This window comes from Scomber japonicus, chromosome 1, assembly GCF_027409825.1.
Source record: "Scomber japonicus isolate fScoJap1 chromosome 1, fScoJap1.pri, whole genome shotgun sequence".
NCBI lineage: Eukaryota > Metazoa > Chordata > Actinopteri > Scombriformes > Scombridae > Scomber > Scomber japonicus.
This window is the reverse complement of record NC_070578.1, coordinates 23,706,108-23,722,571: the sequence shown is the minus strand read 5'-3', so window position 1 is coordinate 23,722,571 and position 16,464 is coordinate 23,706,108. Positions and strand designations below refer to the sequence as shown.

Sequence of the window (16,464 nt, the reverse complement as noted above, 5' to 3'; positions counted from 1 at the left end):
TTATTCTTTGGTTACTGCTGCAGGCTATTTGATTTTGTACATGTTACTAGGTTGCACTGAAGGTGTGAGGCGGGTAAATGATGTGGAACCATGCTGTTGGTTAATTTATCAGATCAGAAATAAAATTGGACTGTTATGATATATTTGACATGTCTGCTTCTTGTGATTGTAGTGTGTTTACAGGTAGTTGAAATAGTTGAAACATGCCATTCAAACATTTGTGTGTGTGTGTGTGTGTGTGTGTGTGTGTGTGTGTGTGTGTGTGTGCATGTGTTCGTATGTGCACTCTGTATGTAGGTGCAGTTACTGTATATATGTGGGTGTACGTGTGTGTCTGCCTGGTGCCCAAAGCAAAGTGATGCCCCTGCTGATTCTGCTCCTCTAGCTCTTTGTCCTGCAGCACTCAGTGTGTCTGCCTCCTCAGGAGACTGGCAGGCTTCTCTAGTGTGGCTCCACAAAGGCCCAGCCTCCTTTGAGGTGTTAAAAACTTCCATTTATGCATCTCCCTGGACAAAAAAAAAGCACCAAGCCCATTTGAGTCCAGTAGCAACACAGGCAGACATTGTGGCCACGCTTCTCTAGCACTCATTTCACAGATTCTAAAACCAGTATGTGGTGAACAGGATTTGAGGGGCTAAAGTGCCCCGCGAGGGCCAGGCGATAAGAGGGGAGAAACACCACCATGCAGTAAACTAGAAGATGGGTACAGGAAAATAAACACATTACCTGGGAGAGAGGGAGAGACTTGTTTTCATACCCCTGCCCCCAACATACACAAATACACAAACCCCACACTGAATAAGAAAGCCAGAGAAAGAAAGAAAGAAAGAAAGAAAGAAGTCAAAGAAAATACCTGTGTATTTCTTGGAAGTTAAGCAAAGAGGTCTCATCAGTGTGCAAGAAGACAAGCCTATACTGTGTTCTCTGTCTTTACAGTCTTTGGAGTGAAAAATATGTGAGAAGGAATCAAAGAGAATTGATAGGTTGCACGCCCGCCTGTTAGGAGCACTGGGGACTGAATGCCGTCCACCACAGAGGAAAACATTTTATTTGCTGGTCATTTCTCTCCCTTTACCCGGCTGCAAACCAAGTTGCTCAGTAAATAGACTTTTATTCTTGTTATTTGACGCAGAGAAAATGACAGATAATGTATTTGCCGAGCAGCACATGAAAGCCTTGTTCAGCCACAGCGCTGAATCTGTATCAGTCTATTGCTTGTAACAAATTCTGGGCAGAATAACTGCTGCTCAAGGGTAGATTTTTTTCCCTGCTTTATCTGACACGATCACACTTCTAGATTTGACACAAACAAAATGCTGGTCACAATTTCACTTTCAAAAAAGATACTTGAGTGTCACTCTGGTAGTCATTCTTGACATGTTGGTGCGAGACGTTTTTGTGAGTGTCTGGTCTGCTGTAGTTCAGTGTCAGGATGGTATCAGTCAGAGAAGGAGAAAGGCTGTTTGAGAAAGACAGAGAGCTAAGATGAAAAGAGGATAAAGAGAGGTTAGCAAGGCTGTGACAGTTAACGGTGTGCTGGAGCATGAAACAGCTGTTTGCATGTGACTGACCTGTTTCCAACACCAAATAACTCAATGATACGGTGGATCTGTAGTAGAAATATAGCTTGTCTTTCTAACAACATAGCACTGGATTTTTTATCTTCTGTCCACGGTTGTATGCTGTTCATCTGAATAGGAAGTAGATACATTTATGAGCTAATACCAACTCCACAAATACTACCTCTGCAAAATAATCTAGGCCAGAGTCTCCACAGTTTACCTGGATACTAGCTGTTCCCCCACCAGTGATGTCCTCTCATTCTTGGCTATGGTGATTACTCACTGCATGGAAGCTGTCGTTTCATATTTCACAGATGAAGCTTCCGCGGAGAGGATTGACTTTATGGAACTGGATATTTAACAGACAATCACATGTGTTCAATTACTATATCAGACATTTCTGTGCCAGAATGTTCTGCGCTTCACCCCTTCGCACCCTAACCCCACCCCACCCTCCCCTTCCTCCCATTTCCCTATTTCCCCTGGGGCCGCTGTTACAGTCCCACCTCATTGCATCCCAAAATTCCCCCATGCAGTCCCAGGGCCTGACTGTGTGGCTGCTGCTTCTGCAGAGATAACCATACAGCATCCACATAGGGAGCAACCTGCTGATGGCATAGATTACCTCTATTGTCAAAATAACTAACTCGGCAGAATTCCTACTTTAGCGTGTTTGGATGCAGGAGAGAGTGAGGATTTGGAATGGAGGATTGGGAGGATTTTTTTTTAACATGTCGCAGATCTGGATGAATTCCAAACAGAAGTTGAAGTACAAGTTTTAGCTTGCCTCATGCCTAACCACACAGGGCTATATGAGGTGAAAAGTATATTTACATACATGTATAAAGTAGGCACATAAACACCCACTGATACTTTATTTTAAAAATGCCTCATATAAAGTTGACTGAGTACGTGAAACATGCAGTGATGTAGTGGTGGCTCTTCTCTGTGCTGTATACAGTTGTGGTTATGTTGTCTATTGACATTGAGCCACTGTCACATGATGGGTAGAAACACAAGTCTGTGTTATGGTCCAGGAAAATTAAATCAAGCACAGCCCGCACATTACATGAACACATGTCTGGAATGTGAAGGTTGAGTTGGTTTGAAAGTGAATCTTTCCGAGCTTTGCTGTAGTAGTAAAATTGCTTTCTGTCTTGTGCTGTACAAGAGACTTTTAGTTTAAATGGCAATCACAGGAGGCATACAGTTTGTTTGATGTGCGTGTATAAAGCTACATGAACTGTTTCTGAGTGGGAGGTTTTAGTACAAGTGAATGGGTTAACCTTATATTTCACCCTCAGTGCAGATATGTGAAATTTAAATCAACAAACATCAGACAAACTGTGTATGTGTGTGTGTGTGTGTGTGTGTGTGTGTGTGTGTGTGTGTGTGTGTGTGTCTGATCAGTGTCATATTAAAGGACAAATTCTGGATTTTCTAACTAGCATGGATCAAGAAAAGCAAACACAAAAAAGAATTGTTTTTTATCATTTGGGTGTGTATTCCTGGACAAATGTCAGTGCTGGAACTGATGCCATAATTTTCAACTCTTCACTGCATTTGAAAGCTTTCAGGGCATCTTGGGTGTGTGTGCATGTTTGCGTTTTCATGTATTTGTTGTGTGTGTGTGTGCGTACATGTGTGTGTGTGTGAGATAGCTATGACTAGTAAAAGCTAGAGAAAAGGCCACTCTTTGACAGAAATGCCACAGGTGGCTGTGAGCTCTCTGTCCCTGCTCCTTTGATGTCAGAACCATCAGTCTGTTTGGATTGTTGTATCTGATGGCTAAACCTCCAGTATTTTCCACATAGTGAAATGATTTTAATATCTAAATAGTGTGTAGCTGTGGTCTAACGGAGTCGACATCTCTTGTTCTCTTCCACATCCCCCAACAGAAATGGAAAATATATTGGTTAAGTGTGTTGACAATTTGTTTATAAAAATGTGGTGAAACTAATAATTTGAGTTTGGGGTTGACTGGAATTGTGTTTAATATGTCCCCGATCCTCTAATTAGGACCGGGGAGTTCCTGTTTTATGTTTCCTGCCTGTAGGTCTAATTCACAGCAGGAAAAGAGCTGCTACATGCAGCTACAATAGGCCGGTTGACACTGACTCTTATTACACCACAGGGATTACTACATTTGCTTCATTATAATATAATTTGGGTTTGCTCATTATTTGCAATTATAAATTCTTTTGTTTTTTTCCCCCTCCGACAAATAATTAACTTAAATTAGCAATGACTAAGGAATACATTTACCCATTTATTATTTATCTCATTGTTCTCAATTAACATCAGATTATGAATTCAAAGATTTGTTAATGTCTACTCTCTGTAATTATAAGTTCTTATTTATTTAGGCACAACAGGAATTAGGCATATAGTCAGATGTTTGACAAGACTGCTGGATTGAATTACGGTCTATGTAATATGTGGATTTCCAGCATGCAAAAATTGTTGTGTAGACTGAATAGCTCCTAATATAAGTTCATTGTGCGTGTGCATGTGCGTGTGTGTGTGTGTGTTAATACAGGAGTGGGTGGTGGCAGCTGGAGCATAGTTCAGAGCAGTGGAAATTGTGTGTGTTTAGCATCATTTGAGAGTAGACTTTAAACTCGGAGGTGCTATTCATGTAACAGCTTTCCATTCAGCTGGGGTCACCTGGGTCCCCTCTCCCCCCCATTATCACCTCCAGCCTCAAGGCTACCACATTCAGACCTGTCTGCAACTCTTTGCCTTTATCTGACTCACTCTGTTAGCCCTCCAGCCTCCCACGCAGCAGACTCCGTGCTGCGCTCTGACAACAATGTAGTGGTAGTCAGTACATTTATCTGGTCTTGTTGTTGGTGGTTTATTGGCCGCGATGATGGGAGACTGAGGTGCTGTAGTGCAAATTAGTGACAGATCAGTTAAGCGTGACCTTAAAAAACCCTTGGCTTTGTTTAATTGGCAGTGCTGAGGCGGACTAATTGTATAAATCAGCCGGTAATGAGATCTGAGTTTATTGTGAAAAACAAGATAATGTGAGAAAATCAACATGAATGAGCTTCTGGCATTTTCATCCCTTAGTCTAGTGGCTCTGAACAGTTTTGTTCTGAATAGTTTTTTCTTCCTCTGTTGTCATTAATTCTTAACTGTGAGATTTATTTTTAAGTTTGGCATTATTATATATTACATTATACTGTTATTTGCATGTTCTCTAACAAAGCTCTTAAGTTGCGGTACTTCAACAGACATGCTGAACTAACAGAGCATGGCCCCTAAATAAATCATTAGCAGGCAGCGGTTGAAGAAAGAAAGCAAAATCAAATAAAACAACCACTTTATATGAAAGCTGTTTATTAGCAGAGTCCGCTGCCTGGAAGACTGATTAATGAGGTAGTGGAGAAGTAGATTTTAAACATTGTCTAGGACTGATTCCCATTGGTGACAGCTGTGAGGACTAGAGGTCAGACTCTAACAAAGCTGTTTTAGCTCAGCTGTAGAGACTCTGACCCTCAGCCAACAGTCACCATGGCCCCAATTCTCTTTCTCTTGTTCTGTCTCTGTTTATTCTGATGTAGGTAAACACAGTTATCTAAGCACCATGTTGATTTTAAACCATGTTCCAAATTCTGTGGGGATTTTTTTTTCATCAAATGAAAGAAATTTAAACTTAAATAGCAACATTTAACTGTTCTGTTTTCTATGATGTTTTAATTAAATTGAATAATTTTGAAGATGTTAATAGTATTAATTTTATGATATATAAAGACACACATTAAAGTCACCTGCTTCTGTCTTCTTTGTGATTACATTTCAGGTCATTTACATGAATTCAAAACCAACCTACCAGTGATCGCTGGAAGCTGGGGATTGAGTCTTTCAGTTTTTGTAAGTATCAATTTGCCTCTTCAGCTGTTTCTGTCTTGCCACATGTCTCATACACCCCTGCTGTCTTTCACCCACACTGAACACCTGCATCAAATGAGGTGGACAATTGGATAGGCGCACAATGTATGCACAATTAGACAGTTATATAAGAACTTATTGACAGACCTTTTAAAAATCAGATCCCCCAACTTATTTTTCCTGCAGTTTGTGGATATTATTTCATTTCCATATTGCGTTGTGGTTACATATGTTTTTTTTCCCCTTTCTACTTTTTTAATCTTTTGTTGCAAGATAATCCACTTCTTGTGTGGTAATTGCAGTTTTAAGGTGAAATGAGGCTTTTCTAGAATATATAAATCGTAACTTCCTTCCTTAATAACTATTTGAAGCCTTACAGAAAAGAAAAATCACTACAAAAGGGAAAAGCCCACGGCAGCCTTTGAAGAAATGTCTTTTGAAATGTCTTTACAACTGATGCTGGTCAAAAATGTGAAACCTTGAATGTCATTAGTGAGAATATGCATTGAATCATGTTAAGCATTGTTGACCAAATCCTCTGTGAAACTATGGAGAGATTTGAACTTAAAGATCCCCACATATTCTGTTTTTATCTATTATTGTATTGTTGGAAAATATTTGACCTTTTAACATTTCAGAATCTCTTCTACTGCACTTTCACACACAGGATATGTGTTTGACACCAGATAATGAAGCCATTAAGTGAAGCCACACTCTTGTGGGTTAATCAGTGGTCTTTAACGTTCACACACAAAACCTGGATCACTGCCAAACCATAGATCTATATAAATATATCATGACTATAATTGTAAAGGAGGTAACCTTCAAATATTCAAAAATGAAAACTACTGTATTTATTTCATTTTATATGGTGCCTTGATTTTATCTTTTTTTTCCATTATGCTCTAGATGTTGTTGCCAATATGGCGATAATCCCATAATTCTATAACTATACAACAATCCTGTAGTAACTAATGCATATTCATTCTTTTCTACTAAAACTGAGCAATATCAGATCTACCTCCAACCCAGATCAGGATCACAGTACTTGTACACTGATTGGTTATACATCATAATATGTCAGATTAAAAGAGGTTTAAGTGGAAAAAATCATAGTACTACAGTAAGAGAGTTATGATGGATGGCAGAATTTCATAGAGCTTAAAAAATAAAATAGATCATACTACACTCCTCTCTGCATCCATATAATATTACTTTAACAGTCTTTGCTCATCTGCTGCTCGTGCAGGTTTTCTAATAAAAAATGTATCTTAGATATTGAGCAAATAAAGGTGAGGAACTTAGGTGATATTATTATTTTCCTCCAAATGTCAGTTGGAGATATCATGAGAGTCATATTAATGTAGTTGAGAAGCTCTTCAATAACAGCTGGGAAATGTCTCTTTGCATTGAAAGTTCATGACCATTTACCATTGTTTAATCATGCCATTTCATGTCAAACACTGCTCAGATGAACATGCACCTGTCTACTAGTGAGCTATCACTGCTGCTGCATGTTAGTGTTGTTGAGTTTGTTGTGAATGGCTTTGGGTCATAAAATGGTTGTGCTATGACTTAGCATGCCACAACTGTCTGTCGGTCTTCAGTCATGTGATACTCTTTGTGGTTTTGTCAACATAAATAGAACATCTAAACAATCAAAGTTATTAAAAGCACCATATACACATCAGCAACACACATCACAGCACATAGCATTCATAGAGATGTAATACAAGCACTGATGATATAACCTCTGAACCTCTAGAACCTCTGAATTGATATACAGTAGATGTAACACATTGGACATACACCAGTTTTATTGTTTAGGATGTGTATATAATGCAATCTAATGTGAAGAACAATATTCATTTCTAAATTAAAGCCACAATGTGGAGGTTTTGACCATGAGTGGAGCAAGAGTGTGTCCCCGTACCCCGTATTGTTTGTACTAGACAAACACACACACACACACACACACACACACACACACACACACACACACACACACACACACACACACACACACACACACACACACACACACACACACACACACGTGATGCACACGCACATCTGCAGCATCTCTTATGAACCATTCTGGATAATTTGACCTCCAGTTTCACTGATGATATCAAAGTATAACTTCAATATAGACCTTATGTATACATTACTACCTGTTGTTTGCATTGACACTATATGTCTTTCTTTGACTCCATGTTGTTTCTCATGGCACAAGATAGAAAGTTGATTTATTAAGTATGAACCTTGAGAAAGTTTGATGTAGGTATGGAGCAACTTTTGTCTCTGTGCTTGACTACAGTTGAATCCAGAGAAAAATCACAAAAAATGAATGTGGCATTGATTCAGTGTATCAATGCAAAATGGCTTGTATTTGTAATATACAATCTTAAATTACTGTCAGTATCAATTTAGATTCTACATTTTGACATTACAACAATAAAGTAACATCTTATGCCACTGTTATACAAGTAATATGTCATACTGTATGCTTGCTTAGAAAATATTTAAGATAACAAACTAACTTAACAGGATTCTAATAATCTACTTGGGCTGATCGTCAGCCATGACGTCTGCTGGTCCATGTGATCCAAATGCTCCTCAAAATTTAGTGAATAGCGGATAAATGGAGTCCTCAAGTATTGATACTACAGACTTGTTACTCCTTGAAAAAACAAGAATGACACATACCTTGTTTGTATGACTGATTAATTTAGTGTGCCACCCCATTCTCCTGTGACATTCGCTTAGATCCGCATACAATCCACAATGTACTATACATACTTTGCAACTTTAATATACAGGTTTAATTAATCTCAGAACATGACAGGGAGTAATTAAGATCGTGTCTGGATTGCATCTAGAACAACTTTAATTACACTCATGCAATCTCATTTGAAAACACCTGAGGATATGTTAGACCATCTGAATAGGCCATACACGCTTTGTTAGTATGTGACATTTATCTAATAAGCTACAGACACACGGTCTCACAGCTCTTAGCCCACTATCGATGGCGCCAGTGAAGGAGTGGATGCAGGGGAGCCATTCTGTCAGAAATTAAATAAACAGCACTTCACCATAAAATGGAAATGAATAACCTTTGAATGGTTATTCTTCATCTATTATTTATCAAATGGGCCTCCTCAGTCCACTGACCCTGCAGTGATTATGGTCAATATGTTGCTGAACAGCAATCGCTTGACAAAGACCACCTAACAAAGATTGAAATTTCATCAGCCTCAATTGCTTCAGAGGATCCCAGTGTGAATTTTTTTTTCTAATTGTTGCACATGTCATTACCTGGCAAGAATGTACAAAAAAACCTGCCTGAACTTCATCCAGCATCCCTAACATGCCACCAATTGATAGCTTGCTCTCTGTATTACTCATGAATGACCTCATTTTGAAGGTTTTTTTTTAGAAAAGTTTAGTGTTTGCAGTTTGATTAGGTGTGGTATTAACAGGGTTCTCTTTGCAAGTGGTGGTCTCTATCAAATTGCATGAATGGGATCCAACCCCTGACTCTGTTATTATTGTTATTTGAAGTTTTGATGGACTTTATAACATCATCTGAAGAGTAAAAATTTAATATGGATTTGGTTGCTGTCCTGTATCTGTCCTTCTACTGTTGGACAGAGTTTCACAGATTAAGCTAGGTGTATATAGCAGAAAACAGACCCAAAGAACATGCCATTAATCTTCTTGCTACCCCAGCTGTAGAAAGCAATGCATAACTAAAAGTCCGGTAAAATGAATTAATGATTTCAACCATGAACTTTTCTCCCAAAACGCCATGAATCGTCTCCAACTGATAATACACCATGGCCCTGGAGTGTGAAATCCCTGTTGCGTTGAGAGTAGCCAGTTAATTGATTCGCAAATTATTTAAAGTTTGTGGTGCCCAGGGGAGTGCTAGGCTCTAATGACGGCCCATTTTGAAAGTGTTGAAAAATTCTTCCCAGGCAAGTCTGTATTAAACTGTAATAGTAAGATAACAAATCTTAAGTCCCAAGAATTGTGAAGATGCCCAGTATTGTGTCACTAGATTGGGTCAGTCTAACATCATCCTAAATAGAAGTTCAATATCACATGTAGTAACTTCTAACCTGATTGTACTTTTATCCTCTCTACAGAGCATAGAATATGATGTGTAATCTGGTCCTCAGTATAGGTACAAAGCTAGGACATGCTGAATATATGGTATTTTGTAAAGAGGCAACTTGAAATATGATTAAGGCTGCATATGCCTGTGTGTCATATGTTGGTCACATGCAAATTTAAAAATGTTGTTGTGGTAAGACCTGGACCAAGTATTTGACTCTCTCTGCCCATCGTTCCACGCAGAATAGGCTCATCTAGCGATGTACACACTGTACATTCCATTGCTTTTTAGAAGAAGTTGTTGAATCTCTGTGTTAATATCAAGGAGCCTCTAATCTCGATCCATTAGCAATTGCTGTCATTCAGACACACGGTGTCGGCCTGATTTAAATAAAATGAAATGAAGATAGTTGTTTCTGGTCCCTTGGCTTCACTCATTGCCATAAACATATGCTCTGTGCCCCGCTTCTTTCCATCTCATTTATGACTTTAATTTGTTGTGTGGGCTGCGCAAGAAATCAAATTTAATCCAATCCTCCCAGGGACCCTGTCATATAATAACATGGTAATTTCTGTGTATCCTTTTGAAAAATGAGGAAATTAATTCTTCCTGACATGTTCTAATTATTCCAGTGTGAACGGTGGATGGGCTCCCCTCCTTCCTCCCCCTCCCCATCCCCCTACCCAGCCCCCTAAGTGTCAGTTGCCGACGGGTGGCGAGGTGCTAATGCTGACCAGCAGCGCGTTTAATTTGAAACATGAGCAGACACCTTTCAACACACCTTCCTAATGTTGGAGTGGCTCACACAAATTAATTCACTACTCATCTGGCAGCTTTGACTGAGATGTGTGTGTGCATGCAAGCATAGGTGTATGTGTGTGTTAGATTATGGGGGAGGGGGTCATTGGGACACTATTGCCATTAGTAAAGCAAACCTAAGGCGTGTCAGTGTGTGTGAATGTGTGTGTGCGCACTACATTGTAGGTGTACATTATATGCATATCTGTCAGTATGTGTGGAAAAACACACGTGTGGTTGACCAGGTATCACCGTATTTCATGTGACTGGGTGTTGAGTTGGCGTAAAGCTGTCTGTTGGGATGTTGGGATGGCTTGGACAGCTTTTTTCCCCCTTGCTGGATCTCCCTTTTCTCTAACCAACAGTACCTTTTCACACATCCTACTGCTCCACTGAGAGCACTGAAAGGCTTATTTAATTAGACTGTCATCAGGCAGTCTTTAGCTTATCATTTCAATTTGCATAGGGGCTCTACTGGCAGAGACAGTGTCAAACAATCATCTCAGGTTTTATGTTCAGGGGTTAAAAAATTGAATAGTGATAACTGTTTTATTTACAATTTGATTAATCCACATTGACATTATACTAGTGGTACAATTAATAATCTTGAAACTGAGCTCACTCCATTTTTTCATTTATTAAAATGCAATAGACTAAATGTTTTTTTAACAGATGAGTGGTTAAAATTTCAGAATTATTAGTTTGTTGAAAAGGTATCTTTGGCCTAGTACGACAGTCGGTCAGTACAGACAGATAAATATATTGCTATCGTGAAAAGCAAAATTGGTTAATAAATAACATGGTTAAGATCAAAACATAAAATCAAAAACTCTCTATAAGTCCATAGAACTGCGTACATTCAGGCTTCTGAGAGAAGAAATGTGTTTCCACTCTAATTATGTACAGTATCTAAGCAGCTGAGACAGGAGGAGAAAAAATAAACAAGCAAAATTTACTGAACTTTGGAGTCGGGTTAAAACCACAGTACTGTAATTGATTTGGTGTGTGTGTGTGTGTTGTCTCTGGGTCGTAGAACAGAGGGCTCATAGCCGTGGCGTCATGGTCGAGGAGAAGAGAGCATGGCTTTGTTAGCGGTGGGTGGGTCCCGCCATGACTCAGAGAGGGGAGAGGCGTCAACATGGCCACCCGGCCCACAGGGATTAAACTGTCCCCCCTTCACACCCTGCAGGGTTAATCACTGCCATTTTGGATCCACACAGAGGGAGCAAATGCATTCTCCATCACTGTGGAAGAACTGAGACATAAGCTACCAGTTAGTCTGCCACTGCAGCAGTTCTGTGGGTAAATTTGCTTCATAAGCTAGTTTCCACTCTGTATAATAGAGTGTTTTGAGCCCAAATTTACTTGTCTTAAGACAGTTGGCATTTCTGTATCAGCACAGAGTCTCACTCTCTGTATCCTCCTGTTTGGAAATCAATTATTTTTCTCATATGGGTTAGGGATATACCAAGTAACCTGTGATGTAGTTACTGGTAGGATCTGTGTAGCTAACTTCTGTGTCTCGCTGTGTACCGTGCACTACATGAGCCTGTTAATGACTGAAGGCTGAGAGTGTTGTCTCGTGCCAAGACCCACATGGCTGCTGGCGGTGCATTAAATCAGCAGTCAATTTGACTGGAAGTTTGAAATCTGGGCTAGGTTAAGGGGATGTGCTGAAGCCGTGTTAATAGCTAGCTTGTTGTCCATATGGTACTGCTTTAATAGAGCACATTTGTTGCAGATGGTGGGAGACTTGGTTAGGCAGAGGCAGCTTTTGGCAGGGGCTCATTCTTCGAAAGGGCTGCCGTGCTGCTCAAACTGGTCCAGGCCAACTTAGTGATGTCAATCCTCCCTGCCTCTCCTTCACCAAAATGTCTGCCCTTGAATTGTGGTCGAGCCTTAATTTTAAGCCATTCTTTTTTTTGTGTTGGGAGAAGAGCAAATACAATGTGGCCCCGTCACTTTTTCCTGAGTTTGGTAAATTGCTCTCCAAACCAAACCTCTGCTTCCATAGGCTAAGTTCAGTTGTTTCTGACCACAATGGGATTGTAGACTGCAGGCACAGCTGAGGAAACACAAGCAGAGAGAGAGTGAGAGAGAGAGAGAGAGAGAGAGAGAGAGAGAGAGAGAGAGAGAGAGAGAGAGAGAGAGAGAGAGAGAGAGAGAGAGAGAGAGAGAAGAGAGAGAGAGAGAGAAAGAGAGAGAGAGAGAGAGAGAGAGAGAGAGAGAGAGAGAGAGACAGAGAGAGAGAGAGAGAGAGAGAGAGAGAGTAATGGAATGAAACCAAAAATAAATATAGAGCACAAGCATGGCCTAATCTATTTTATTTTCTCTCCTGCTATTCAACTGTTTTTGGAGGCCTGGAAGGATGATTCAGGTTCCAGTTAAATACAAACCTCAAATGTACATATTATAAAGAGAGTGCTCTGGTAATTCTGTTATTATGTGTACGTTTGTTGAGTTTCTGCATCACTGAGTCAATCTCATACTGTTGAAATACCTAATTTCTGCACAAATGTTTGCAGTAACTGTATGCAGTAAATGTGTACATTAATTGTAAGCAAAATCACATTTTTGTTGGTAATTGTTTTGGTTTGTGTGCTCCTGCCATACAGTATGTGTGCTTTTTGCACTCAGAGAAGTGAGCAGACACGCTTGATCTGCTCTGCACTGTTTGACGGTTGTTTTCTCACGTTGTCACTGGCTTGGTGTGCTGTGGTGTGGTGATGGTATTATGCACGCTGGGCCCAGCTGAGTGGAGAAAAGAGCAGAGCAGCAGCGCCCCTGGCTATGCCACTCCCGCCTCCCCAGACACCTTATTGTGAGAAAAGTCTCGGCTGAGCCCTCTGGGCCTTGAGGATCCACTGCCTCGCTAAGTGCTGGCCAGACTGAAAGGCACAGTGTCCTTGGTCCCAGCTCAGTCTTTCCATTCTCTCAGAGGCTTTGTCTCATAAGCCAAGAGAGCAAGGAGAGAAAATGCCAAATTACACCCATGTCACTAAAACTTAAGGTGTTTAAGGGCTGAGATGTCATTTGCTGCTGTGTTTTGTGTTAATCACGATTATGTGCATGCAACGGAAGAAGTTCAGAAAAAAACTATTTTGCTTTCCACTGGTGGTAAAAAAAATGGTGATTTTTATAGCAGGAATTGTGATCTGCAGACTTTATAGGTCTTGAATTTAAGTTATGAAATTGAATAATAGGATGGTGGAGTGATGAAATGTTGAATTGAAATAATTGTTTAAAATGCTGAAAATATTTTTGCAAGAGGATATCCTAGCCCCATTTGAGTGGTTGAGTATCTTCATAAAACGAGTTGGGAGATCTGAGAGACATTTAGATTTCAACCACTGACAAAAGTTCAACTCGCATATCTGTCCTCTGGAATCGTTGCTCATTTTTACCACTTAAGACAAAGCACATGGAAGTCCTAATCAATTTCCAACCATTCTTAACACAATAAAAGTGTATATTACACAGACCAATAACATAGACTAATGGAAACCTGTTGTAAGTCATTTTTAGCCATGTGTCTCCAGTATTTTGTGGGTAAGGCTTCTGAACGACCCCTGCAAGCAGTGACATCATGACCACATCCTCCTGCCTCATTGGCGCTGTGCGTCCCAGCTTGGGTCCCTTGCGGCCGGGCTCCCAGAAGCCACAGCACCCTCGCCACACATGTGCTGCAGCTGGACCACCGTTGGCTACTCTGAACAGACTAGAGCTGCATTGGGATCTGTGGTCACAGTGCTGGATGTACATGTATATATCTGCACACGGCCGTGGAAAAAGACTGTATAGACATCAGTAGGCAGAGTTTATTTGATGCAAACATATCATCAGGCTCTCAGTGCAAACCAATGTTGTATGCAAATCCACTCCCTCGATGGAAAGAGGTATAATTAATGATGTCAGTTCATAAAAAGAGAAGATGGGTTCGTAGCCATATTTCTGCTTTAATTAAAGACATGCCTTATTATAGGCAGAAGATGTATGCTGTATGTGTTTTTCTTTCTGTCTTTTTCTCTTTCCTTCTATCCCCATTTTCTGCCTTTTCTCCTTGTTCTTCTTCTTGATTAATACTCGTTTCATAGTGAAAATGGTTCTCTGTGATTTCTCCTGCCAGAACCCCACACGCTGACATGGAGGGCTTTCTTCGTAGCAGCTTTTTACTGAGGTTAGTTTCATTTCAGTTGTTGCCATTTAGGATCATAGGTTGGGCAGGGGGTGGTAGTGGGCTAAGAGGGGTTAAACTTTCTGACACATTGTTAGCTTTAGACTTTGTCCTGTGTGTGTGTGTGCACATGTTTGTGTGTGCGTATGTGTCTGTATATTTGAACAATGTCAAACATGGATTCTAACATATTTACCCAAGCTGTGTGTTATGATTGTGTTCATGTAGTGTGTGGCTGACTGGCATGCTCACCCTGATAGCCTCCAGTCAGACTGAAAGCACACATCAACCTGAGGGACAGATGTAGATGAGATGTCCCCGTTTCTTTCCTTTCCTCTCCCTTTTACATCTTAAAGGATCTGCAGATCAGGCTTTCTGTGTCTTTACACCGCATGCTTTTGTCCAACCACTTTCCCCCATGTGCCCTCCCTTCTTACTGCCCTAATCAGGGATGTTGGGTGAAGGCAGCCACTGGCATAGCAGCCTTGTGATGTACTGTTGCTTCCTGTTGTGTCCTGTGTTTGTATTCAACCTACCATAAAGATTTACATTTTTTGTCTTTACCCTTCCTATGATTCTAATTAAAAATTTGTGCTGTCATTACACACGGAGGAAGTAAATAAGAGAGCGTATTTACCATTGGCTCCTTCCCTAGTCAACCACCTTCTCTAGGCTCCAGTGTTGCTCCCTAATTAGGGTTGGCTCATTAGAAGCCACAGCAGCAGCATCTGCCTTTCAAAGCTGCTGTCAGCCAAACTTTACTAAAGCTAATGAATCCTCTTTGATTTCTTTTTCAAAAGGTCACTTATTTGATTAAATTAACAGCATTTTTTTTCTCTCAGAACTGCTGGGGGCATTTTAAAAAGAAAGGACAATTTGATACCATTACTCTCGCCAGTCAAAATGTCCTTCAGGAATTCAATAGGAAAATCTTTCATGCATTAAAATGTAATTTATTGTTCAAATTCAATAATTTAAAATCATACTAAAATAAGATTGTGTTATACTTTTGTAAGCTAAAGAAAGCTGAATTAAAATTGGGACCAAATGTGTAGTTAATATTGTTCAGTTGCTCTTTATAAATCATAGTCGCAGGGAGGTTTCCACAACATTTATAACTATTAACTATAACCGCTTCTTGTTCAAATACTTTTAAAATATAAAAACATACCATTATCTCATAATAAACATTTAATATATCTACTTAAAATAAAATAAAATAACTCAATAACATAAAATATGTTAATTCTATGCACAAATGTACACTATCTGCTTTATCTTTCACCAGTTTATTTGGTCTGGTATATGTGCTATGGTTTGACAGAAGTTATTCAGGCATACAGTATGTTCAATTTTTTGAGAGCGTGCTGCCTATGTTCATTTCCGCTTTTTTGGAGTAATGCTACAAAGTGGATGACAGCCTTTAACTGGCACCATCTGTCGAAACCAGTTCGGTTAGTAACTAACTGTACTTAAGCTACCTGTACTGGGTGTTGCAGTGGGGAGATAGTAAAGAGGCCTGGTATGTCTCAAATTCACATTGCATCCCACATCTACAAAAGAGAAGGAAAAAAAAAAGAAAATGTGCCCTTTGACCTCAGCTATTTCGCAACAATTTCCTTTTGTTCCCGTAGCTGTGAGAATACACTGTGATTATTCTAAGTAAACACATTATTGCACTGCTAATCCACATCCTTCTGTCAATGTCTGTTTTAATTAAAGGAGAAGCGCTAGTAGAAAGATATCACGCACACAGGCTGGAGATTGGAGGCCTCAACAATCAGGCCAAGATTAAAGGCAGGCTTTGCTTCAGGGTTAGCCCTTTTGCTTGGGTAAGACTTGTGTCCTGGAGTGGGCTGTGGGGTGGGGGTAGGGGTGAAAGGGGAGAAAAGGATAGAACCAGGGGTGGA

General features: G+C 40.0%; 1 protein-coding gene across 3 annotated transcripts in view; it reads left to right on the top strand.

Moving 5' to 3' along the window:
* The window catches only part of sox6 (SRY-box transcription factor 6), a 139,084-nt gene that overhangs the window by 15,948 nt on the left and 106,672 nt on the right, over positions 1 to 16,464 (top strand). For 2 of the 3 annotated variants that reach the window (XM_053324559.1, XM_053324558.1), the window contains exons 2-3: positions 5,371 to 5,441; positions 14,507 to 14,557. In XM_053324559.1, coding sequence (XP_053180534.1) covers positions 14,523 to 14,557 — 35 coding nt within the window. In that variant the 5' untranslated portion in view covers positions 5,371 to 5,441; positions 14,507 to 14,522. The remainder of the gene's footprint in view (positions 1 to 5,370; positions 5,442 to 14,506; positions 14,558 to 16,464) is intronic. The other variant, XM_053324560.1, reaches the window with a different exon arrangement.